Consider the following 27901-nt stretch of genomic DNA (forward strand, 5'->3'; position numbering starts at 1 on the left):
GCTGTGTTAATAAAGTAAGACATATTATCGGGGGTTTTGTTTCACAATATTATGCAAAAGCAACTTTTATTACCTTCTGGTGCCTGCTGATCTGTATTTGGGATCTGCATAAATCCTGAAAAATTGCATGGGTCCGCCATTGTAGTCCGTGGTCACGCCATAGCTTATTCTTTTTCTCTATCTTCTTGTTATGGGACATTTATACTCCAAAGATGCCATTTCTAACACAAAGTAGTGTAAAGTCCTTACTTATATCTGTCAGTAAACTCGCCATGAAAGAACTAAAACATACCGGTGTAGTGAGTTTATATTATTCACTCAAAGAATTTTAGTTATAAGAGACTTCCAGTCGGACGGTTTTTCACGGGAAAAATTTAGTGTTGCAAAGTCCACACAGAAAGATCGAACCCTGGACCTTCGTATTATGAGGCAGACGCACTAACCCCTACACCACAATGCTGCCCAAAATTAATACGGAATTTCACATAAAATGGTGTGGCGCGCCAAATAAATTAATATGACATATTACATAAAATCTTGTGGTGGGCCAAATTTATCCCCCGGGCCTTGAGTTGAACACCTGTGCCTCAAACTATCCTCATCCAGTCATTATTTTGATAGGAAATGTTACTTAAGTGAACTTCTTACCATGAATTGATTAACGTGGACCCCGACTTAAACAAGTTGAAAAACTTATTGGGGTGTTACCATTTAGTGGTCAATTGTACGGAATATGTACTGTACTGTGCAATCTACTAATAAAAGTATCAATCAATCAATCTTGAGGTGTCTTGGAAGTCAAAGATAGACTAAAACCCAGCATCATCATCATCGGCGGTCACTCGAAGCGAGTATGACGATCCCCCTGGTAGGGGTGTATCCCTTTATGGAGGATGCCTGTGCGGGACTTTGTTTACCGTGGGGAGACTGGTGCACGGACAGTCACCACAAGATCCTTGACAGAATCGGGTCAAGGTCCAGTGGCATGGAGTCCGAGACGACCGGGGACCCTTTTCTGCTGCAGCCTTCTTCCGCCATCGCAGCCGTTGTGGTAGTTCTTAAATCTACCGTCTATCGCCTGCTCTGCCATTGAGGTCTTCTCCGTATCCCCGTCTAAGGGACAGTCAGGTACTAGGCCTTTGCCAAGGGCCACCTGGGGTGACAGTAGTAAAGGGGTTAACCTCCAAGTGCCCCAAGACCCCATAGAGGAGCCTCCACTGCCGGATGCACAAAACCCAGCATTTAGTCACACAGGAGAGGCTGAAAACCAATCAGAGCTCACTAAATTTTGTGCTCCGCCTCTCAAAGGGAAGATTGATGGAGGGAAAACCTAATGATGCTCGCTACACAAACACATATTTAGATCGGAGAGTTGAACCATATGTCTGCTGAGAGTCTTATCCACAATCATCAATCATGACTAATAGTAACACGTAGCCCCTCTCTACAGTGATCCAACAGCCATGTCGCTACAGAAGGTGTGCAATCATTTGCATGCCAACTCTCGCTGTGCCCCCACGGGGTGTGTTTTTGGTGGAAATGATATTTTAACGAGCGAGGTCTATTTAAACCTGCCGAATGGGAGTTTGCCCCAACCAGTCTACATGTGCTTTGTGGACTTGGAGAAGGCATTCGACCGTGTCCTGTGGGGAGTGCTCAGAGAGTATGGGGTATCGGACGGTCCTCTACCTGTATGATCAGTGTCAGACCTTGGTCCGCATTGCCGGCAGTAAGTCGGACCCGTTTCCAGAGAGGGTTGGACCGCCCTTTGTCACTGATTCTGTTCATAACTTTTAAGGACAGAATTTCTAGGCGCAGTCAAGGCGTTGAAGGGTTCCAGTTTGGTTGCTGCAGGATTAGCTCTCTGCTTTTTGCAGATGATGTGGTCCTGATGACTTCATCTGGCCAGGATCTTCAGCTCTCGAGTGTGAAGCGACTGTGATAAGAATCAGCACCTCCAAGTCCGAGTCCATGGTTCTCGCCCGGAAAAGGGTGCAGTGCCATCTCCGGGTTGGGTGAGGAGATTATGCCCCAAGCGGAGGAGTTCAAGTACCTCGGAGTCTTGTTCACGAGTAAGGAAAGAGTTGATGGTGAGGTCGACCAGGCGGATCGGTGCGGCGTCTTCAGTAATGTGGACGCTGTATCGATCCGTTGTAGTGAAGAAGGAGCTGAGCCGGAAGGCAAAGCTCTCAATTTACCGGTCCATCTACGTTCCCATCCTCACCTATGGTCATGAGCTTTGGGTCATGACCGAAAGGACAAGATCACGGGTACAAGCGGCCGAAATGAGTTTCCTCCACCGGGTGGCGGGGCTCTCCCTTAGAGATAGGGTGAGAAGCTCTGTCATCCGGGAGGAACTCAAAGTAAAGCCGCTGCTCCTTCACATGGAGAGGAGCCAGATGAGGTGGTTCGGGCATCTGGCCAGGATGCCACCCAAACCCCTCCCTCGGTTTGCAGCCGAGTGTGAAGCGACTGGGATGAGAATCAGAACCTCCATGTTCGAGTCCATGGTTCTCACCCAGAAAATGGTGGAGTGCCATCTCTGGGTTGGGGAGGAGATTTTGCCCCAAGTGGAGGAGTTAGAGTACCTCGGAGTCTTGTTCACGAGTGAGGGAAGAGTTGATGGTGAGGTCGACCGGGCGGATCGGTGCGGTGTCTTCAGTAATGCGGACGCTGTATCGATCCGTTGTGGTGAAGAAGGAGCTGAGCCGGAGGGCAAAGCTCTCAATTTACCGGTCGATCCATGTTCCCATCCTCACCTATGGTCATGAGCTTTGGGTTATATGACCGAAAGGACAAGATCACGGGTACAAGCGGCCGAAATGAGTTTCCTCCACCGGGTGGCGGGGCTCTCCCTTAGAGATAGGGTGAGAAGCTCTGTCATCCGGGAGGAACTTAAAGTAAAGCCGCTGCTTCTCCGCATGGAGAGGAGCTTAATGAGATGGTTCGGGCATCTGGTCAGGATGCCACCCAAACCCCTCCTCCGGTTTGCAGCCGAGTGTGAAGCGACTGGGATGAGAATCAGAACCTCCATGTCCGAGTCCATGGTTCTCGCCCAGAAAATGGTGGAGTGCCATCTCCGGGTTGGGTGAGGAGATTTTGCCCCAAGTGGAGGAATTCAAGTACCTCGGAGTCTTGTTCACGAGTGAGGGAAGAGTGGATCGTGAGATTGACAAGCGGACGCTGTATAGATCTGTTGTGGTGAAGAAAGAGCTGAGCCGGAAGGCAAAGCTTTCAATTTACCGGTCGATCCACGTTCTCATCCTCTCTTATGGTCATGAGCTTTGGGTTATGACCGAAAGGACAAGGTCACCGAAACGAGTTTCCTCTGCTGGGTGGCAGGACTTTCCCTTAGAGATAGGGTGAGAAGCTCTGCCATCCGGGAGGAACTCAAAGTAAAGCCGTTGCTCCCCCACATCAAGAGGAGCCAGATGAGGTGGTTCGGGCATCTGGTCAGGATGCCACCCGAACGCCTCCCTAGGGAGGTGTTTAGGGCATGTCCAACCGGTAGGAGGCCACGGGGAAGACCCAGGACATGTTGGGAAGACTATCTTTCCCGGCTGGCCTGGGAACACCTCGGGATCCTCCGGGAGGAGCTGGAAAAAGTAGCTGGGGAGAACGAAGTATGGGCTTCCCTGCTTAGGCTGCTGCCCCCGTGACCCGACCTAGGATAACCGTACGAAGATGAATGGATGGATGGATGGGCATTTTGAGTCGACTTCCTGAAGTACAAAATAAAATCAGTCAGTTTTGATAGAAAATGACATTCGTTTAAAGTTTGACCATGCAGATCTCAACAGGACATAATAATTATGTCATTTGTATTTGTAGCGCCGCGCAAACATGGTTTGCAGTATTTCATTCCTCACTTTGGCAGTGAATGGCGACCTAATGAGGTGCTGCATCACGGCGCAGGCAAATAATCAGCTGTTGCAAATGAACAGAGGTATTATTGGAATTAATCAGGTGACACATTGGACGGAAGGAAGGAAGGAAGGAAGGAAGGAAGGAAGGAAGGAAGGAAACAACAGCAAAGGGGCCGGCCGGTCGGCGCCGTATTCCGCGCACGTGCCCGAGAAACGGCTCGGCCTGATTACGGCTAATGAACTCATCAAGCAAGTCTGCTCAACAGTTTAGACGGCGGCGCTCATTCATCTCCGCTGACATCGGCGGCATTCGCTCCGTATCGCATGCACGCTTTCATAATTGGGAGAAGTTAACATCTGATGAAGGCTTTTTGGTGTATGATTATATAGCCATCGTTAGAAGACTGAGGTCTGAGCTTGAAGGTGCAGCTGCGTAATACGGTATTTTTTTTTGTTACGCAGCTTGCAAGGTTTGTTCCCCCGGGATGCAAACGGACCACTCCGGACAGGACGTGCAGGTAGGGACATTATTTATTCTAATTTTGTTGTTCCCTGCCGACAGAGTGGCAGGGAAGATGGCGGCGAGGAGGCGGAGAACGCGAGCGGGCGGCGAGGCGGGGGCATGCCGGGGGCGACGCCACAGGCGAGATTAGGTCCGTGGGTTTCGCACCTGGACACAATTAAGGTATCTCCTATCGATGTATAAAAGGGGAGAAGGAGGAGAGAAGGAGCGAGAGACGGAGAGCAAGAGGCAGACGAAGACGCGGCCGACTAAAAAGCGGACCGAAGAGCGAGCAGTGGAGAAAGGACCGAGCTGAAAAGCGACCCGACCTGTACTAAGTGAAGTGAAGTGAATTATATTTATATAGCGCTTTTCTCAAGTGACACCCAATATCTAAGTTACATTTAAACCAGTGTGGGTGGCACTGGGAGCAGGTGGGTAAAGTGTCTTGCCCAAGGACACAAGGGCAGTACCTAGGATGGCACAAGCGGGAATCGAACCTGCAACCCTCAAGTTGCTGCCACGGCCACTCTACCAACCGAGCTATGCCGCCCCAAGGTTTATTTGAAAAAAATAAAGAAGTTTACACCTGCGAGCAACGTCCTTCCTTGGTGGTCCATGGAACCCGCACGATGGCATGAGTCCGTCACACACAAAGAGGTACAAAAAACAGAAAACAGCTGATGAAGGCTTTTTGGTGTATGATTATATAGCCATCGTTAGAAGACTGAGGTCTGAAGGTGCAGCTGCGTAATACGGTATTTTTTTTTGCTACGCAGCTTGCAAGGTTTGATCCCCCGGGATGCAAACGGACCACTCCGGACAGGACGTGCAGGTAGGGACATTATTTATATTAATTTTGTTGTTCCCTGCCGACAGAGCGGCAGGGAATGCTGGAGCCCGGCCCAAGATGGCGGCGAGGAGGCGGAGAACGCGAGCGGGCGGCGAGGCGGGGGCATGCCGGGGGCGACGCCACAGGCGAGATTAGGTGCATGGGTCGCGCACCTGGACACAATTAAGGTATCTCCTATCGATGTATAAAAGGGGAGAAGGAGGAGAGAAGGAGCGAGAGACGGAGAGCAAGAGGCAGACGAAGACGCGGCCGACTAAAAAGTGGACCGAAGAGCGAGCAGTGGAGAAAGGACGGAGCTGAAAAGCGACCCGACCTGTACTAAGTGAAGTGAAGTGGATTATATTTACATAGCGCTTTTCTCAAGTGACACCCAATATCTAAGTTACATTTAAACCAGTGTGGGTGGCACTGGGAGCAGGTGGGTAAAGTGTCTTGCCCAAGGACACAAGGGCAGTACCTAGGATGGCACAAGCGGGAATCGAACCTGCAACCCTCAAGTTGCTGGCACGGCCACTCTACCAACCGAGCTATGCCGCCCCAAGGTTTATTTGAAAAAAATAAAGAAGTTTACACCTGCGAGCAACGTCCTTCCTTGGTGGTCCATGGAACCCGCACGACGGCATGAGTCCGTCACACACAAAGAGGTACAAAAAACAGAAAACAGCTGATGAAGGCTTTTTGGTGTATGATTATATAGCCATCGTTAGAAGACTGAGGTCTGAGCTTGAAGGTGCAGCTGCGTAATACGGTATTTGTTTTTGTTACGCAGCTTGCAAGGTTTGTTCCCCCGGGATGCAAACGGACCACTCCGGACAGGACGTGCAGGTAGGGACATTATTTATTCTAATTTTGTTGTTCCCTGCCGACAGAGCGGCAGGGAATGCTGGAGCCCGGCCCAAGATGGCGGCGAGGAGGCGGAGAACGCGAGCGGGCGGCGAGGCGGGGGCATGCCGGGGGCGACGCCACAGGCAAGATTAGGTGCGTGGGTTGCGCACCTGGACACAATTAAGGTATCTCCTATCGATGTATAAAAGGGGAGAAGGAGGAGAGAAGGAGCGAGAGACGGAGAGCAAGAGGCAGACGAAGACGCGGCCGACTAAAAAGCGGACCGAAGAGCGAGCAGTGGAGAAAGTACGGAGCTGAAAAGCGACCCGACCTGTACTAAGTGAAGTGAAGTGAATTATATTTATATAGCGCTTTTCTCAAGTGACAGCCAATATCTAAGTTACATTTAAACCAGTGTGGGTGGCACTGGGAGCAGGTGGGTAAAGTGTCTTGCCCAAGGACACAAGGGCAGTACCTAGGATGGCACAAGCGGGAATCGAACCTGCAACCCTCAAGTTGCTGCCACGGCCACTCTACCAACCGAGCTATGCCGCCCCAAGGTTTATTTGAAAAAAATAAAGAAGTTTACACCTGCGAGCAACGTCCTTTCTTGGTGGTCCATGGAACCCGCACGACGGCATGAGTCCGTCACACACAAAGAGGTACAAAAAACAGAAAACAGCTGATGAAGGCTTTTTGGTGTATGATTATATAGCCATCGTTAGAAGACTGAGGTCTGAGCTTGAAGGTGCAGCTGCGTAATACGGTATTTTTTTTTGTCACGCAGCTTGCAAGGTTTGTTCCCCCGGGATGCAAACGGACCACTCCGGACAGGACGTGCAGGTAGGGACATTATTCATTCTAATTTTGTTGTTCCCTGCCGACAGAGTGGCAGGGAAGATGGCGGCGAGGAGGCGGAGAACGCGAGCGGGCGGCGAGGCGGGGCATGCCGGGGGCGACGCCACAGGCGAGATTAGGTGCGTGGGTCGCGCACCTGGACACAATTAAGGTATCTCCTATCGATGTATAAAAGGGGAGAAGGAGGAGAGAAGGAGCGAGAGACGGAGAGCAAGAGGCAGACGAAGACGCGGCCGACTAAAAAGCGGACCGAAGAGCGAGCAGTGGAGAAAGGACGGAGCTGAAAAGCGACCCGACCTGTACTAAGTGAAGTGAAGTGAATTATATTTATATAGCGCTTTTCTCAAGTGACACCCAATATCTAAGTTACATTTAAACCAGTGTGGGTGGCACTGGGAGCAGGTGGGTAAAGTGTCTTGCCCAAGGACACAAGGGCAGTACCTAGGATGGCACAAGCGGGAATCGAACCTGCAACCCTCAAGTTGCTGGCACGGCCACTCTACCAACCGACCTATGCCGCCCCAAGGTTTATTTGAAAAAAATAAAGAAGTTTACACCTGCGAGCAACGTCCTTCCTTGGTGGTCCATGGAACCCGCACAACAGCATGAGTCCGTCACACACAAAGAGGTACAAAAAACAGAAAACAGCTGATGAAGGCTTTTTGGTGTATGATTATATAGCCATCGTTAGAAGACTGAGGTCTGAGCTTGAAGGTGCAGCTGCGTAATACGGTATTTTTTTTTGTTACGCAGCTTGCAAGGTTTGTTCCCCCGGGATGCAAACGGACCACTCCGGACAGGACGTGCAGGTAGGGACATTATTTATTCTAATTTTATTGTTCCCTGCCGACAGAGCGGCAGGGAATGCTGGAGCCCGGCCCAAGATGGCGGCGAGGAGGCGGAGAACGCGAGCGGGCGGCGAGGCGGGGAATGCCGGGAGCGAGATTAGGTGCGTGGGTCGCGCACCTGGACACAATTAAGGTATCTCCTATCGATGTATAAAAGGGGAGAAGGAGGAGAGAAGGAGCGAGAGACGGAGAGCAAGAGGCAGACAGAAGACGCGGCCGACTAAAAAGCGGACCGAAGAGCGAGCAGTGGAGAAATGACGGAGCTGAAAAGCGACCCGACCTGTACTAAGTGAAGTGAATTATATTTACATAGCGCTTTTCTCAAGTGACTCAAAGCGCTTTACATAGTGACACCCAAATGAAATTACACGGCGGGCCAAATTTGGCCCGCGGGACAGATTTTGACACCCATGATCTAGAGATTTAAACCTTGAATAATAATAAAAATAATAATACTGAATAATGACACTTTTTTTTATTTTTTTTTACCAAAACCCTTTAGGGTCCTCAGGATCAAGCCTGAGTGGAGGCCCAAATGTATATTTTTTGTACATATTTTGTATTGGTTTTTAACATAAGAAATATATAAAAAAAAAAAAAAATGCAACAAGCTTGTCGTTCCTTTGGCATTGTTTTTTTTTTTTTCTTAAAAAACACTCAATGGAAAGTGAAATGCCATGTGGATAAAGTGCAACTTTCAAATGTCACAGCAAATGTTCTGTCTGCAATACAGCACAGCACTCTAGTGGCCACCAGGGTATAAAAAAAAAAGGTGTGTGTGTGTGTGTGTGTGTGTGTGTGTGTGTGTGTGTGTGTGTGTGTGTGTGTGTGTGTGTGCATAACTAAAGTGTTTCTCCACCTCGGTGAACTTTTTCCATTGTTGAGGGCAGGTGTGAAGGCCCGTTGAAGTGATTGGGTAGAATTTTCTCAAAAGAGGCCATTTTCCAGCGGGGCAACATTTTGACACAGAGGCCGCCTGCAGACAAGAGTCACCTGAAAAGATTGGACGTGTTCTCGGCTCCTTTTGAAAGTGTTATTGACCGGCACAGTCCAGGTTTTACTTCTTCACTGCAAAAAAAAAAAAAAAAAAGGTGTCTTTACCTCAGTGCCTAGGAAGAAGGTTTTGCAGGGTTATTTAACTTAAAAAAAAAAAAGACCAAGGTATTTATGGAATGTCGATTTGACTCAAAGTGGTCGTAATGTGATCAACGTTAAGTTGGAGTTGCTCAACGTCAGGACCGAATTCAACAAGTTCTCAACGTTGTTTCAGTGTCTTGTGCCTCTAGTGCAGGGGTGCCCACACTTTTTCTGCAGGCGAGCTACTTTTCAATTGACCAACTCGAGGGGATCTACCTCATTTATATATATCATTTATATGTATTTATTTATGAAAGAGACATTTTTGTAAACAAGTTAAATGTGTTTAATGATAATACAAGCATGTGTAACACATATAGATGTCTTTCTTTCACAAAGACAAGAATATAAGTTGGTGTATTACCTGATTCTGATGACTTGCATTGATTGGAATCAGACAGTAATGATGATAACGCCCACATTTTCAAATGGAGGAGGAAAAAAAGTTGTCCTTTCTGTACAATACCACATGAAAGTGGTTGGTTTTTGGCATCTAATTCATCCAGCTTCCATACACTTTACAAGAAAAACATTGGCGGCAAATTCCGTAGCTTGCTTGATTGACATTCACGGCACCCGAGGGTCTTGTGAGATGACGCTGGCTGCTGCCAGTTCATTATTATGAAAAAATGACAGAGAGGAAGGCGAGAAACACTTTTTATTTCAACGGACTTTCGCGCCGTCCCCTTCCGTCAAAACTCTAAAGGCCGACTGCACATTTCCTGTCTTCACAATAAAAGCCCTGCTTCATGCTGCCTGCGCTAACAAAATAAGAGTCTCGGAAAGCTGCCGTGCACAAGTGATGTGCACGCCAGCTTTCTGAGGGATCGCTTGTGCACGCCAGTTTTCCGAGACTCTGTATTTAGTTAGCGCAGGCAGCATGAAGCAGGGCTTTTATTGTGAAGATAGGAAATGTGCAGTCGGCCTTTAGAGTTTTGACGGAAGGTACGGCGCGAGAGTCTGTTGAAATAAAAAGTGTTTCTCGCCTTCCTCTCGGTCATATTTTCATAATAATGATCTTGCAGCAGCCAGCGTCATCTCACAAGACCCTCCGGTACCGTGAATGTCATTTAAGTGACGTCTTGGTGAAGATTGATGATCACTAATTTTTAGGTCTATTTTTTTTAAAAGCCTGGCTGGAGATCGACTGACACACACCCCGCGGTCGACTGGTAGCTCGCGATCGACGTAATGGGCACCCCTGCTCTAAATGATTGTGCTGTGTGTGAATGCTTAAAAAGTTAACTTTGATGACTTTATGACAGGGGTGTCCAAAGTGCGGCCCGGGGGCCATTTGCGGCCCGCAGCTAATCGTTTACCGGCCCGCCACACATTCAGCAAAAATTGCAAAATTGATAGTATTGCAAAAAATTTTAAAAATGAATGAGGTGAAATCTAATGAGAAAAAGTGGCAATGTTGACACAAAGCTGCCATGCAGGTAGTTTTTTTTTTACCCCTTTTGTCTTTTTTTTTTTTTTTCAATTGCTCAAAACAAAAACAAAAGGACAAGAAAATCTGCTATAATGAATTAATACTAACACTTTAAAATGTTTTATGTGGAAAAAATATTGCATATGTTGTGTGGTTGCCATAAAAAAAACATCAACGTTTTGACCAAAGAGCATAAAACAAACAAAATAATAGTTCAAACTTAAAATCGACTGATATATCGGAAGTTGATCTTGAAATTTTAGTGTTAAAAGTAAAAAAAAAAAAAAAAAACTAATAAAAATGTATCACTTTATGAGTGGGGAACCTTTCGGCTCTCAAATATATTTAGTAGGATTTTATTTAACTTTTCACTGTGATTACTCAAAAATATTAAATAATTAAAATCAATGGTTTCCTGCATTATTGATCTTTGAGGGCTTTAATTGCTAGATAAAGGAACTCTCTTGAAGGAATCAATAAAGTACTATCCATCTATCTATCTATCTATCTATCTATCTATCTATCTATCTATCTATCTATCTATCTATGTATGTATGTATGTATGTATGTATGTATGTATGTATGTATGTATGTATGTATGTATGTATGTATGTATGTATGTATGTATGTATGTATCTATCTATCTATCTATCTATCTATCTATCTATCTATCTATCTATCTATCTATCTATCTATCTATCTATCTATCTATCTATCTATCTATCTATCTATCTATCTATCTATCTATCTATCTATCTATCTATGTATGTATGTATGTATGTATGTATGTATGTATGTATGTATGTATGTATGTATGTATGTATGTATGTATGTATGTATGTATGTATGTATGTATGTATGTATGTATGTATGTATGTATGTATGTATGTATGTATGTATGTATGTATGTATGTATGTATGTATGTATGTATGTATGTATGTATGTATGTATGTATGTATGTATGTATGTATGTATGTATGTATGTATGTATGTATGTATGTATGTATGTATGTATGTATGTATGTATGTATGTATGTATGTATGTATGTATGTATGTATGTATGTATGTATGTATGTATGTATGTATGTATGTATGTATGTATGTATGTATGTATGTATGTATGTATGTATGTATGTATGTATGTATGTATGTATGTATGTATGTATGTATGTATGTATGTATGTATGTATGTATGTATGTATGTATGTATGTATGTATGTATGTATGTATGTATGTATGTATGTATCTATCTATCTATCTATCTATCTATCTATCTATCTATCTATCTATCTATCTATCTATCTATCTATCTATCTATCTATCTATCTATCTATCTATCTATCTATCTATCTATCTATCTATCTATCTATCTATCTATCTATCTATCTATCTATCTATCTATCTATCTATCTATCTATCTATCTATCTATCTATGTATGTATGTATGTATGTATGTATGTATGTATGTATGTATGTATGTATGTATGTATGTATGTATGTATGTATGTATGTATGTATGTATGTATGTATGTATGTATGTATGTATGTATGTATGTATGTATGTATGTATGTATGTATGTATGTATGTATGTATGTATGTATGTATGTATGTATGTATGTATGTATGTATCTATCTATCTATCTATCTATCTATCTATCTATCTATCTATCTATCTATCTATCTATCTATCTATCTATCTATCTATCTATCTATCTATCTATCTATCTATCTATCTATCCATCTATATACTGCATATTTCAGTTTTACTATAAAAAAAACAGTCGTCTTTGACAGAAAAGGCATAAAACCTTATTTGTTTTACTTTATATCAACCTCAAGTTGATATAGAGATTTACTGTAAGCATTAAATTAAAAAAAATAATAATAATTTGACTTATTTTTAAAATTTTAGTGACTGAGACCCTCTATGCTCCCCAGGACCCCTAAGGATAAAAAAAAAATCCATATATTTTGTTATGGTTTGAAAATGAAAAATATCAAAATGGCCCCCGCATGCTTAAATTTTCCGTATGCGGCCCTCCAAGAGTAAAAAGATTTATCCTCGAAGACGTCATTTGACTTTGGCAAAGAGGGGGGATTTATATCACCATTAACTTTAAAACTGTCATGTCTATGTGATCATGTTTTGTTTTAGTCATATTCTGTTTGTTTTTTTGGCCACTCGGTTCCTGTTTTTGCACTTCCTGGTTTGTTGTGTCACCATGACTACCCATTAGTTTTCACCTGTCCTCATGTCTCACACCTGTTTTCACTAATCACCACAGTATTATTTAAGCCTGTCTGTTTCTGTTGTTCATTCTGGAAACATCACCCTCCATCACCTGCTACGCACCTTGTAATCCATGCCAATGATCCATGTCCCGTTCTCGTTCCGTTCCAAGTAAGTTTTCTCGTTATTTACGCCACAGTGCAAGTTTTTGTTTCATAGCCAAGTGTTTATACCTCCTTGTGAGCGCCTTTTGTTTATTCCTTTTTTTATAGTTAGTGTTGGAAAATAAAAGATGTCTTCACCTTCATGCCATCTCGGGAAAACGACCACCTCATAGTCCAAGTATTGACAAAAACCTTTTTGACATAAAATATACCCACTGAGGTGAAAATATCAGTTCCAAGCACCTTGTAGGTTAAAATTCAGCGCTTATTTTTTTTTTTTTTTTAAAGACGTCCTTATCTTTTGCTGGCAAAATATGGCACATGCTCGGTGCTGAAATATCAGTATTTGACAATTTCAACATCGAGATGATCAGTTTTGTCATCCCCCCGTTCCAAAAGCCGCCGGCGCGTGGAAATTCTGCTGAGTCTGGCGTTCTTGTTGTGACATTGTGGATGTGTCGCGGGGACGCTCGCTGCCTTTTCGGATCAGCCTGATGCAGCACTTGCAGACTTCACTGGAGCCTCACAACCACCTGGAGTTTTTAAAAAAATAAAAGTCTCCTAAGCACTTTTGATGACTTTCCCCGGGTGCTCGTCTGGCGTGGAACTGGGTCTGCTTATCTGTGGCCTGGTTCAGTTCAAATATCACACGTCCGTGTAAAGCAGTCATTAGCAGGCCCGTTACAAAATAAGCCAGCCGACAGAAGAAGTCATGCAGATCAGAAACGGTCCTACCCCCTGCGGTGAGCAATTTAGGGTCATTCGGACAATAAACAGCACACTAATAGCAAGTGGTTTAATGTACCGTATTTTTCAGACTATAAGGCGCACTTAAAATCCATTTTTTTATTTCTCAAAACTCGACAGTGCGCCTTATAACCCGGTGCGCCTAATTCCGTTTGTGCTTACCGACCTCGAATTGTATTTGTTAACCGGTGTAATAATAATTGGTAGCAGTAGATGGCAGTCACACATAAGAGATGTGTGTAGACCAGAGACGTCCGATGTGTGCAGACTGGAGATGTCTTCAAATTTTATTTGCGGCTGCTAGACTTTTGACAAGAACAAAAAAGTTTGATCACATTACGCCTGTACTGGCTTCCTGTGCACTTAAGATGTGACTTTAAAGTTTTGCTACTTACGTATAAAATACTACACGGTCTAGCTCCATCCTATCTTGCCGATTGTATTGTACCATATGTCCCGGCAAGAAATCTGCGTTCAAAAGACTCCGGCTTATTAGTGATTCCTAAAGCCCAAAAAAAGTCTGCGGGCTATAGAGCGTTTTCCGTTCGGGCTCCAGTACTCTGGAATGCCCGCCCGGTAACAGTTCGAGATGCTACCTCAGTAGAAGCATTTAAGTCTCACCTTAAAAGTCTCACCTTATACTCTAGCCTTTAAATAGACCTCCTTTTTAGACCAGTTGATCTGCCGCTTCTTTTCTTTTTTCTCCTATGTCCCCCCCTCCCTTGTAGAGGGGGTCCGGTCCGATGACCATGGATGAAGTACTGGCTGTCCAGAGTCGAGACCCAGGATGGACCGCTCGCCTGTGTATCGGTTGGGGACATCTCTACGCTGCTGATCCGCCTCCGCTTGGGATGGTTTCCTGTGGACGGGACTCTCGCTGCTGTCTTGGATCCCCTTTGAACTGAACTCTCGCGGTTGTGTTGGAGCCACTACGGATTGAACTTTCACAGTATCATGTTAGACCCGCTCGACATCCATTGCTTTCGGTCCCCTAGAGGGGGGGTTGCCCACATCGGAGGTCCTCTCCTAGGTTTCTCATAGTCAGCATTGTCACTGGCGTCCCACTGGATGTGAATTCTCCCTGCCCACTGGGTGTGAGTTTTCCTTGCCCTTTTGTGGGTTCTTCCGAGGATGTTGTAGTCGTAATGATTTGTGCAGTCCTTTGAGACATTTGTGATTTGGGGCTATATAAATAAACATTGATTGATTGATTGATTTGTTACCTGGTGTGATGATAGGCTTGACCAGTAGATGGCAGTCACACATAAGAGATGTGGGTAGACTAGAGACGTCCGGCTTTTTTGCCGATGTACGATATTGTCCAACTCTTAATTACCGATACCGATATACACAGTCGTGAAATTAACACATTATTATGCCTATGTTTGTTGTCATTAGACAATGCTGTCACGTCCATGAATCATGTTTTGTTTTGTTTATGTTCGGTTTTGTTTTTTGGACATTCAGTTCTTGTTCCTGCACTTCCTTGTTTGTCTTATTACGATAGCAACTCATTAGTTTTCACCTTGTCCTCATGTCACGCCTCCGTCCTCAAGTCTCAAACCTGTTTGCACTTATCATAGCTATTATTTAAACCTGTAGTTGCCAGGTGGTCAGCCTGGCGACTTTACGTATACCTAAACTGTCTTCATGCCAAGCCATGCTGTTAAATCATTCTGTCCATGCCACGTGAGTTTTTGGTTTGTTTAGTTCTGCCTTTGTGCTTTGTTTTTTTTCTCAGTCTAGTTTTTTACCGTCATTGTTTGCCTTTTGTTAGTTATAGTGTTTAAAAATAAATATGTACCTTCATTCACGCCTTACTCGAGCCAACATTCCTTTGCGTCGGAAAACAAATCCCATCCCATAGTCCAAGTCGTTACAAATGTAGCGTCCTGGAAGAGTTAGTGCTGCAAGGGGTTCTGGCTATTTGTTCTGCTGTGTTTATGTTGTGTTACGGTGCCGATATTCTCCCGAAATGTGTTTGGCATTCTTGTTTGGTGTGGGTTCACAGTGTGGCGCATATTTGTAACCGTGTTAAAGTTGTTTATATGGCCCACCCTCAGTGTGACCTGTATGGCTATTGACCAAGTATGCATGGCATTCACTTGTGTGTGTTAAAAGCCGTAGATATTATGTGATTGGGCCGGCACGCAAAGGCAGTGTCTTTAAGGTTTATTGGCGCTCTGGACTTCTCCCTACGTCCGTGTACACAGCGGCATTTTAAAAAGTCATACATTTTACTTTTTGAAATCGATACCGATAATTTCCAGTATATTATTTTAAAGCATTTATCGGCCGATAATATCGGCAGTCCGATATTGTCTAACATCTCTAGTGTAGACTGCACTATGATGGCAATATGACTCAAGTAAACAACACCAACATTTTACTGTATATGTTCCATAGAAGATATAGAACATACACACAGCGCTAAAAAATCCAATAACATCTTTTAGTAGGACTTTGGTAAGTTACGAAGCCGCACCGCTTGATGGATTGTACTGTGCTTCAACATAGGAGTATTATTATGGTGTGTGTATAAGGTAAGACATATGACCTGGCGTTTTGTTTCGCAATATTATGCTGTGGAGGGTGGTGTGGCCAGCGCGCCTGCAGGAGCAAAGGTCACCGCCTCTGTATGTGGTGCTAAGGACGAGCACCATCGGGATGAGGCGGGGCATGTGCTGACGGTGAGACACGGCTGACAAGTGATTAGATTTCCCAGGTGGTACGTTTTAATCTAAGCATCGGTTGTCTTTAACAGTAGACGACCGAGAGCAGGAGGGGGAGAGGATACGGACGTGACTAAAAAGTTACGTTCTGCTAGAGAAAGACTTTGACAAAAATCTATGTCCGATGGTGCTCGTCCTCAGCATGACAGACAGAGGCGGTGACCTTTGCTCCTGCAAGCCCGCTGGCCACACCTCCCTCCACGTATGCAAAAGCAACTTTTCTTACCTTCTGGTACCTGTTGAACTGTATTTGGGATCTGCATAAGTCCTGAAAATTTGCACACGTCCGCATTTGTAATCTGTGCCGACACCGTTGTCGATAAGCTTCTTCTTTTTCTCTATCTTCTTGTTATGGGACGTTCATCCTCCGCTGTTACCATTTCTAATTTAAAGTAGTGTTAAGTTCTAACTTATATCTGTCAGTAAACTCGCCATGAAAGCGCTAAAACATACCGGTGTAGTGAGTTGACATTATTCACCCAAGGAACTTCAGTTATTAGAGAGTTCCGGTCCGATGTTTTTTCATGGGAAAGATTTCCGGCGTAGTTGTTGCACAAGTTGCACTTGAAGATTATGTGTAAAAACAGATGGTAGCGAGAAGTACAGAGTGGCAATAAACCTTAAAGACACTGCCCAATCACATATTTACGGCTTTTCACACACATAAGTGAATGCAAGCATACTTGGTCAACAGCCTAACAGGTCACACTGAGGGTGGCCGTATGAACAACTTTAACACTGTTACAAATATGCACCACACTGTGAACCCCCACCAAACAAGAATGGAAAACACATTTCGGTAGAACATCCGCACCGTAACACAACAGAACAAATACCCAGATCCCTTGCAGCACTAACTGTTCCGGGACGCTACATTATACACCCCTTGCTATTCCCCTACCCCCCCACCTCAACCTCCTCATGCCCTCTCAGGGAGAGCATGTCCCAAATTCCAAGCTGCTGTTTTGAGGCATGTAAAAAAAAATCACTTTGTGACGTCAATAATAAATATGGCAGTGCCATGTTGGCATTTTTTTACATAACTTGAGTTGATTTATTTTGAAAAACCTTGTTACATTGTTTAATGCATCCAGCGGGGAATCACAACAAAATTAGGCATAATTATGTGTTAATTCCACATCTTTATATATCGGTATCGGTTGATATCGGTATCGGCAATTAAGAGTTAGACAATATCGGCAAAAAAGACATCTTTAGTTTCAAATAATCAATTTAATCTTGGAAAATGGTTTAACACTACAAAAGCCCTTAAACTAAAACATTTAAATTGGTTTAAATGAACCCTTTTTTTTTGTATTTTATATTTTATCATCCTGTTTATCATTATTGTTTATTGTTATTTTAATACTCTTTTTGTATTTGCTTTTATTTTTTTCCCATGACATGTTTTCTTAATGTTATACATTGCTCAGCCCGATGGATGTCTAAAATTGTTGAATATGTTTTTATGTACATTGTGGTTAGATGTTTGTTCAATATTTTTTTTTTTAAAGAGCACTCTACAGTCTTTATGTACATCCGGTTGGGTCACGCTGCAAGAATGAATTGCGTATGATAAAGTCAGATATTTGTTAAAAAAAAATACTTATTTTATACAAAGTCATTGAAAATAAAATAAACCATATGAATATTGATTATTCTAAATGAAATGCAGCATTTTCTTGTTATGAGTGCACGGCGACAAAAGCAACCCGGATGTAAAGCACACTGACGTCATCCGGAAACATAAAGCACATTTAGAAAACAAAGTTAAAAAAAAAAACTACTCACACACATAAAATATGACATTTTCATTTCAAATAATTAAAATATATATTTTTTTAATTTGTCTTATTTAGGTATATTTCTTGGATAAACGCAACACGGAAGTGTAGAGCGTGACGTCATCACGCGCAATGCATATGCGAGGACGCGCTCGTTCAAACTGAAAGCAAAAACTAACTTTGAACGGAGCAAAGTGCGGACGAATACTGAAAGTAAAGCGTCGTGAGGGGGTAAGAAATCGCAACATTTAGGTCCGAAGACTATTCTTATTGTTTGGTGGTGTTCTTTTTTTTTTTAGACGCTAGTAACATTATCATGGCTAATGTTAGCATCGTGCAAGCTAACGCTCGGCAAGCAGTTTAGCAGATTTGACAGATTTCATCCATTTTTGTGCAAGACGGGAGGTCATTGTCATGATTCTGATAATCTCCTACTGCCCTTTTTCTTGATTTGGGGATCAGTTGTGTAGAAAATAAAGAAATCACTCATCCATCTTCTTCCGGTTATATATTTAGACTTATTTTACACACTTATATACAGTATGTGCACATAACATGTGCACTTTATTGGTGCACTTAACACACTTAACATGTGCGTTTAACTCTTAAAATGTCAATCAATCAATCAATGTTTATTTATATAGCCCCAAATCACAAATGTCTCAAAGGACTGCACAAATCATTACGACTACAACATCCTCGGAAGAACCCACAAAAGGGCAAGGAAAACTCACACCCAGTGGGCAGGGAGAATTCACATTCAGTGGGACGCCAGCGACAATGCTGACTATGAGAAACCTTGGAGAGGACCTCAGATGTGGGCAACCCCCCCCCCTCTAGGGGACCGAAAGCAATGGATGTCGAGCGGGTCCAACATGATACTGTGAAAGTTCAATCCATAGTGGCTCCAACACAGCAGCGAGAGTCCCGTCCACAGGAAACCATCTGAAGCGGATCAGCAGCGTAGAGATGTCCCCAACCGATACAGGCGAGCGGTCCATCCTGGGTCCCGACGAGCGGTCCATCCTGGGTCTCGACTCTGGACAGTCAGTACTTCATCCATGGTCATCGGACCGGACCCCCTCGTAAAGGGAGGGGGGGACATAGGAGAAAGAAAAGAAGCGGCAGATCAACTGGTCTAAAAAGGAGGTCTATTTAAAGGCTAGAGTATACAAATGAGTTTTAAGATGAGACTTAAATGCTTCTACTGAGGTAGCATCTCGAACTGTTACCGGGAGGGCATTCCAGAGTACTGGAGCCCGAACGGAAAACGCTCTATAGCCCGCAGACTTTTTTTGAGCTCTAGGAATCACTAATAAGCCGGAGTCTTTTGAACGCAGATTTCTTGCCGGGACATACGGTACAATACAATCGGCAAGATAGGCTGGAGCTAGACCGTGTAGTATTTTATACGTAAGTAGTAAAACCTTAAAGTCACATCTTAAGTGCACAGGAAGCCAGTGCAGGTGAGCCAGTACAGGCGTAATGTGATCAAACTTTCTTGTTCTTGTCAAAAGTCTAGCAGCCGCATTTTGTACCAACTGTAATCTTTTAATGCTAGACATGGGGAGACCCGAAAATAATACGTTACAGTAATCGAGACGAGACGTAACAAACGCATGGATAATGATCTCGGCGTCTTTAGTGGACAAAATGGAGCGAATTTTAGCGATATTACGGAGATGAAAGAAGGCCGTTTTAGTAACGCTTTTAATGTGTGACTCAAAGGAGAGAGTTGGGTCGAAGATAATACCCAGATTTTTTACAGAGTCACCTTGTTTTATTATTTGGTTGTCAAATGTTAAAGTTGTATTATTAAATAGAGGTCGGTGTCTAGCAGGACCGATAATCAGCATTTCCGTTTTTTTGGCATTAAGTTGCAAAAAGTTAGCGGACATCCATTGTTTAATTTCATTAAGACACGCTTCCAACTGACTACAGTCCGGCATGTTGGTCAGCTTTAGGGGCATGTAAAGTTGGGTGTCATCAGCATAACAGTGAAAGCTAATACCGTATTTGCGTATGACGTCACCTAGCGGCAGCATGTAGATGCTGAAGAGTACAGGGCCAAGGACCGAACCCTGGGGAACTCCACACGTTACCTTAACATAGTCCGAGTTATATATTTAGACTTAATGCCTAGAAGAAGTCAGTATTCAACCTTAGATTGAAAAGCCTCACAATACAAAAACAGTCCATTCAAATTTTCCAACTGAATTTTCTAGTTGTGGAATATTTTAACTATTTTTGATATGTTTTAAATTGTAGAATATTTTTATAAATATTGTTATGAATATAAATATCCTTCCGCTCCCTGAATGTTCGCGCACGTCTCTCTCGCTGGCAACTCCTAACCACTTAGGACACCTCTGAAGGTCTCTCAAATATCGTGGAGATGGGGAGTGATTCTTAGACTTAAGAAAGTTGATAAATAGCTTTTATTCTTAAGTTTGAGAGTAGGACTAAATTTCGCAAATTCTCAGGACTTAAGTGTAAAATGGCACTCTTAAAACGCTTGATAGATACGGCCCCAGGTGGCCCTTGGCAAAAGGCCTAGTACCTGACTGCCCCCGTACGGTAAAGACCTTGACGGCGGAGCAGGCGATAGACGGTAGATTTAAGAACTACCACAACGGCTGCGATGGCGGAAGAAGGCTGCAGCAGAAAAGGGTCCCCGGTGGTCTTGGACTCCATGCCACTGGACCCTGACCCGAGTCTGTCAAGGATCGTGTGGTGACTGTCTGCGCACCACGTTAAACAAAGTCATGCACGGGCATACAACATAAAGGGATACATCCCTACCAGGAGGATCGTCATACTCGTTCGAGTGACCGCCGATAACTAATGAAAGTTTCAATCAATCAAAGTTTATTTACATAGCTCTAAATAGCAAGTGTCTCAAAAGGCTGCACAAGCCTCAAATACATTCTCGAAGAAATAATAATGTGAATACCATATCATTTATGAATTCAACAATTTTCTGGGAGAAAGTGGTGCATTATCTGACAGAAATGCTGGGATGCCAATATTGTCGGCCATGACTGTATATATTCATTATAGAGCTATGCAATATGGCCTTTTTCTTAATATCTCGATATTTTTAGGCCATGTCAATATACACGTTATATATCTCCATATATTGCCTTAGCCTTGAATGAACACTTGATGGATATAATCACAGTAGTATGTTGATTCTATGTGTCTACATTAAAACATTCTTCTTCATACTGCATTAATATATGCTCATTTTAATCTTTCATGCAGAAAGGGAATTCACAACTAAGTCAATTGACCAAAAGTGTATTTATTAAACAGTTATTAAGCAGTGGCACCAACATTCATGTCATTTCCAAAAACAGAAAGTGCAAGATTGTCAGAGACATTTTAAAACAAGCTATGAGTGCACTTTTGTGCATGATGTCACCAAGATGATATATCAAAACAACACTAAATTAAAGTGCACTTTTTGTACAGAACGCCACTACAATAGTTTGAAACAAAGTGCACTTTTGTGCATGATGTCACCAAGATGACATATCAAAACAACACTAAATTAAAGTGCACTTTTTGTGCAGAACGCCACTACAATAGTTTAAAACAAAGTGCACTTTTGTGCATGATGTCACACAAGATATTTCAATAACTGTCAAATAAAAATGAGCTGCGTAATAGGAAATCAAATAGTGTATGTCCTTCGCTATGTGGTAGGTTCCTGCGGACGTCATCTTCTGTTGTTGACAATTTTTTTTCATACGGTGTTTATCTGGAAATGGTTCCCTCTGCATTTTGGTGGTATGTCACCGACTGGAGATGTTGACATGCAGAGTTTCAAGCTCCCTTCATTCTTCATACTGCATTATTATATGCTCATTTTAAACTTTCATGCAGAGAGGGAAATCACAACTAAGTCACTTGACCAAAAGTGTATTTATTAAACAGTTATTAAGCAGTGACACAAACATTCATGTCATTTCAAAAAAGAGAAAGTGCAAGATTGTCAGAGATATTTCAAAACCAGCTATAAGTGCACTTTTGTGCATGATGTCACCAAGATGACATATCAAAACAACACTAAATTAAAGTGCACTTTTTGTGCAGAACGCCACTACAATAGTTTAAAACAAAGTGCACTTTTGTGCATGATGTCACACAAGATATTTCAATAAGTGTCAAATAAAAATGAGCTGCATAATAGGAAATCAAATAGTGTATGTCCTTCGCTCTGTGGTAGGTTCCTGCGGACGCTATCTTCTGTTGTTGACAATTTTTTTTCATACGGTGTTGATCTGGAAATGGTTGCCTCGGCATTTTGGTGGTATGTCACCGACTGGAGATGTTGACATGCCGAGTTTCAAGCTCCCTTCATTCTTCATACTGCATTAATATATGCTCATTTTAAACTTTCATGCAGAGAGGGAAATCACAACTAAGTCAATTGACCAAAAGTGTATTTATTAAACAGTTATTAAGCAGTGGCACAAACATTCATGTCATTTCAAAAAAGAGAAAGTGCAAGATTGTCAGATATTTCAAAACCAGCTATGAGTGCACTTTTGTGCATGATGTCACTAAGATGACATATCAAAACAACACTAAATTAAAGTGCACTTTTTGTACAGAACGCCACTACAATAGTTAAAAACAAAGTGCACTTTTGTGCATGATGTCACCAAGATGATATATCAAAACAACACTAAATTAAAGTGCACTTTTTGTACAGAACGCCACTACAATAGTTTAAAACAAAGTGCACTTTTGTGCATGATGTCACCAAGATGATATATCAAAACAACACTAAATTAAAGTGCACTTTTTGTACAGAACGCCACTACAATAGTTTAAAACAAAGTGCACTTTTGTGCATGATGTCACCAAGATGATATATCAAAACAACACTAAATTAAAGTGCACTTTTTGTACAGAACACCACTACAATAGTTTAAAACAAAGTGCACTTTTGTGCATGATGTCACCAAGATGACATATCAAAACAACACTAAATTAAAGTGCACTTTTTGTACAGAACGCCACTACAATAGCTTAAAACAAAGTGCACTTTTGTGCATGATGTCACCAAGATGACATATCAAAACAACACTAAATTAAAGTGCACTTTTTGTACAGAACGCCACTATAATAGTTAAAAACAAAGTGCACTTTTGTGCATGATGTCACCAAGATGATATATCAAAACAACACTAAATTAAAGTGCACTTTTTGTACAGAACGCCACTACAATAGTTTAAAACAAAGTGCACTTTTGTGCATGATGTCACCAAGATGACATATCAAAACAACACTAAATTAAAGTGCACTTTTTGTACAGAACGCCACTACAATAGTTTGAAACAAAGTGCACTTTTGTGCATGATGTCACCAAGATGACATATCAAAACAACACTAAATTAAAGTGCACTTTTTGTACAGAACGCCACTACAATAGTTTGAAACAAAGTGCACTTTTGTGCATGATGTCACCAAGATGACATATCAAAACAACACTAAATTAAAGTGCACTTTTTGTACAGAACGCCACTACAATAGTTTGAAACAAAGGGCACTTTTGTGCATGATGTCACCAAGATGATATATCAAAACAACACTAAATTAAAGGGCACTTTTTGTACAGAACGCCACTACAATAGTTAAAAACAAAGTGCACTTTTGTGCATGATGTCACCAAGATGACATATCAAAACAACACTAAATTAAAGTGCACTTTTTGTACAGAACGCCACTACAATAGTTTGAAACAAAGTGCACTTTTGTGCATGATGTCACCAAGATGACATATCAAAACAACACTAAATTAAAGTGCACTTTTTGTGCAGAACGCCACTACAATAGTTTAAAACAAAGTGCACTTTTGTGCATGATGTCACCAAGATGACATATCAAAACAACACTAAATTAAAGTGCACTTTTTGTACAGAACGCCACTACAATAGTTTGAAACAAAGTGCACTTTTGTGCATGATGTCACCAAGATGACATATCAAAACAACACTAAATTAAAGTGCACTTTTTGTACAGAACGCCACTACAATAGTTTGAAACAAAGTGCACTTTTGTGCATGATGTCACCAAGATGACATATCAAAACAACACTAAATTAAAGTGCACTTTTTGTACAGAACGCCACTACAATAGTTAAAAACAAAGTGCACTTTTGTGCATGATGTCACTAAGATGATATATCAAAACAACACTAAATTAAAGTGCACTTTTTGTGCAGAACGCCACTACAATAGTTTAAAACAAAGTGCACTTTTGTGCATGATGTCACACAAGATATTTCAATAACTGTCAAATAAAAATGAGCTGCATAATAGGAAATCAAATAGTGTATGTCCTTCGCTGTGTGGTAGGTTCCTGCGGACGTTATCTTCTGTTGTTGACAATTTTTTTTCATACGGTGTTGATCTGGAAATGGTTTCCTCTGCATTTTGGTGGTATGTCACCGACTGGAGATGTTGACATGCCGAGTTTCAAGCTCCCTTCATTCTTCATACTGCATTAATATATGCTCATTTTAAACTTTCATGCAGAGAGGGAAATCACAACTAAGTCAATTGACCAAAAGTGTATTTATTAAACAGTTATTAAGCAGTGGCACAAACATTCATGTCATTTCAAAACAGAACGTGAAAGATTGTCAGAAACGTTTTTAAAACAAGCTATTAGTGCACTTTTGTGCATGATGTCACTAAGATGACATATCAAAACAACACTAAATTAAAGTTCTCTTTTTGAACAGAACACCACTACAATAGTTTAAAACAAATAAAGTGCACCTTTGTGCATGATGTCACACAAGATATTTCAATAACTGTGAAATAAAAATGAGCTACATAATAGGAAATCAAATAGTGTATGTCCTTTGCTATGTGGTAGGTTCCTGCGTACACTATCTTCTTCTGGTGTTGACTATTTTGTTTTCATACGGCGTTGATCTGGAAATGGTTGCCTCGGCATTTTGTTGGTATGGCACCGAATGGAGATGTTGACATGCCGAGTTTCAAGCTCCCTTCATTCTCTTGCAGGTGACGTTTCAAATGCTACATATTAGCAGTAATGCTACTTTTTGTATCAGCACTTTTCCCCCCACACTTGACAAATTGCGGTTGTCTGTTCGACATCTTCCCGCTTGAAACCAAACCACCGCCAGACGATGGACCCCATGCGGTTTTTCTTGGGAATTAATTCTTCCTTCATTTGTTACCAGATTAGCACCTTTTTTCTCTCGTATTAGCACTCGCACCACAGCTAACGTTACCCATGCCGCTACCTCTCTGCTCCGCGACGTATGTAAGAAGGTGCGCTTGTTTTATGTCTCTGTGAGAAGCAGAGACAAGACAGTGAGAAGAGTCGGTAGTGTTATGCCCGCAGCGAAAAGCAACTGCGCGAGAACATATACTCGAATATCACGATATAGTCATTTTCTATATCGAGTATATCGAGTATATCAATATATCGCCCGGCCCTAATTCATTATGATTCCTTTATTGATACTTGGGGGAAATTCAGCACCACGGTTCGCTCACAATAAACAATAAACACTTAGGTATTTGTTTACATGTAAATATTATAAATACAGTCTATTATACAGCATTGTTCACCAAGGTGTGGATCAAGATGATCACACCCGCAGTAAAGTGAAAAACACCGTTAGAAATACTAACTTTTCTTTGTTTTGTTTCCTCCTAAAGGGTTGATAAAAAAAAAATGTCTGTGGCCGAGCCCATCATCCGGTCCAAACAGACCCAGAAAGATGTCAACGGGATTTCCACAGAAGTGGTTTGCACGGAGTTCAGCAACTACATATTCGTGGTCATCACTCAGTACGGTAAGATCGGAACACTGATATCCGTCACGCCCGAGTCCAGGTGCGACGATTATAGCAGCCCCATGTTCTCCACCAAAGTGCTTCTGGGAAAAGATGAGGTAAGAGTGAGAAATGTTTTGATTTGCTGGGGTTATTTTTTTTTTTTGTATTAATTATATATATATATATTTTTTTTCCAGCCTTTGACACACGTATGTGGCAAAAACCTGGCATCGTTTGTGTCGCAAGAGGCCGGCAACAAGCCCGTCTTGCTCGGATTGGCGCTTAAGGATTCTTCGGTGGACGCCATTAAGCAAATCAAAGATGTGATCAAAAGTTGTCAGGTGTGGTAGAAATGTAAATAGACAGGAGAGCTGATTTTTTTTTTTTTTTTAATAGAAAAATAAATCCCTTTTACTGTACCGAAATCAAAAATACTTTATTAATCCCCAAAGGGGAAATTAAAATTTTCAGCACAATCCCATTCAAGATCAGCCAAAAATTACAGGGAGACAGAACAGGATCGAACATTACAGCAGTGAAGTGAAGTGAAGTGAGTTATATTTATATAGCGCTTTTCTCAAGTGACTCAAAGCGCTTTACATAGTGAAACCCAATATCTAAGTTACATTTAAACCAGTGTGGGTGGCACTGGGAGCAGGTGGGTAAAGTGTCTTGCCCAAAGACACAACGGCAGTAACTAGGATGGCACAAGCGGGAATCGAACCTGCAACCCTCAAGTTGTTGACACGGCCTCTCTACCAATCGAGCTAAGCCGCCCCATAGTGGATCTAACATAATAGTGTACAAGTCCAGTCCATAGTGGATCTAACATTATATTGTGAGAGTCTAGTCCATAGTGGATCTAACATTATATTGTGAGAGTCTAGTCCATAGTGGATCTAACATAATAGTGTGAGAGTCCAGTCCATAGTGGATCTAACATAATAGTGAAAGTCCAGTCCATAGTGGATCTAACATAATAGTGAGAGTCCAGTACATAGTGGATCCAACATAATAGTGTTATTCATCCTCTGCTCAAAAGACGTAACCTCGATCCCGACCTCATGGTAAACTACCGGCCCGTGTCCCACCTTCCCTTCATCTCGAAAATCCTTGAAAAAATTGTTGCACAGCAGTTAAATGAACACTTAACACACCTACACACATGTATATATAACAATACCAATTAGATAAATACACAAACACACATATATCAACATACAAATCCATTCGTAAGCATTTCAATGTTACCTTCAGTATGGGTGCCCAGCTGAGAGCTGAAGAGCTCATGAAGACCATACCGACACGGGACACGGTGGCCGGGGAGGCGTTCTCGATGTTGTGGACCTCAAACACCAGCTTGCAGGCCGGCGACATGGTGATACGGTCGCCGTTGGCCAGTGTGAGGGTCTTGTTGTCGTCCAGCACGGAGTTGAGGTTTTCTCCCCTTTCTTCCCTTTGAGGTCCCCAACCTTTTAGTAGCTGCGGACCGGTCATGAAAACGGGAGTTTTCTTTGGGTCGGTGCACTAATTGTAAGTGTATCTTGTATTTTTTTATGTTGATTTAATTTAAGAAAACAAATATTAATAAAAAATTATTCCGCGGCCCTGTACCAATCGAGGCCGCGGCCCGGTGGTTGGAGACCACCGCATTACAGGGAGACAGAACAGGATCGTTGACGGGTCTGCCAACTTCCCTTAAAAAAAGGTGAGATACATGTAAAATATGGAGGGGATGAGAAAAAAATAACTACATGAAAATAATACAAACATTAAAAATCAATCTATGCCTGGGCCCCTGGACCAGGGAAAAAAAACTCATAGCCATAGCACACATCCCTCTTACATGTGTGTAAGAGGGAAACATCAAAGAAGAAAAAGGACATTAAAAGAGCAGAGTTGATGCAGCCAACCCACTTCTACATACAACTATGAGTAAAATGTCATGAGAATTTTTAAGGCGCTGTAAATATTCAAGTAAACTCATGTTATTAAATGTACATTAAAACATGGATAACAACTTCAAAGGTTTGTCTATTTCTGTGCTTGCAACCTCATTCTACAGAATCCCCCAAAACAGTTGGTATATAAC

At 42.2% G+C, this 27901-nt stretch overlaps 1 protein-coding gene across 1 annotated transcript; it reads left to right on the plus strand.

Moving 5' to 3' along the window:
* Positions 1 to 18101: 18101 nt before the first annotated feature.
* On the plus strand, positions 18102 to 27836 carry psmg3 (proteasome (prosome, macropain) assembly chaperone 3). Its single transcript, XM_061905274.1, has 3 exons — positions 18102 to 18212; positions 25691 to 25925; positions 26007 to 27836. The coding sequence occupies exons 2-3, from the start codon at positions 25707 to 25709 to the stop codon at positions 26157 to 26159; spliced, it is 372 nt and encodes a 123-aa protein (XP_061761258.1). The 5' UTR covers positions 18102 to 18212; positions 25691 to 25706; the 3' UTR covers positions 26160 to 27836.
* The last annotated feature ends 65 nt before the right edge of the window (positions 27837 to 27901 follow it).

The sequence above is a fragment of the Nerophis ophidion genome, linkage group LG07, assembly GCF_033978795.1.
Source record: "Nerophis ophidion isolate RoL-2023_Sa linkage group LG07, RoL_Noph_v1.0, whole genome shotgun sequence".
Lineage (NCBI taxonomy): Eukaryota > Metazoa > Chordata > Actinopteri > Syngnathiformes > Syngnathidae > Nerophis > Nerophis ophidion.

Excerpts from the sequence above, each read along its gene's own strand:
- psmg3 (XM_061905274.1), top strand. The coding sequence starts at position 25,707 with ATGTCTGTGGCCGAGCCCATCATCCGGTCCAAACAGACCCAGAAAGAT. Across the intron at positions 25,926-26,006 it reads TGCTTCTGGGAAAAGATGAG|CCTTTGACACACGTATGTGG; the intron begins GTAAGAGTGAGA and ends TTTTTTTTCCAG.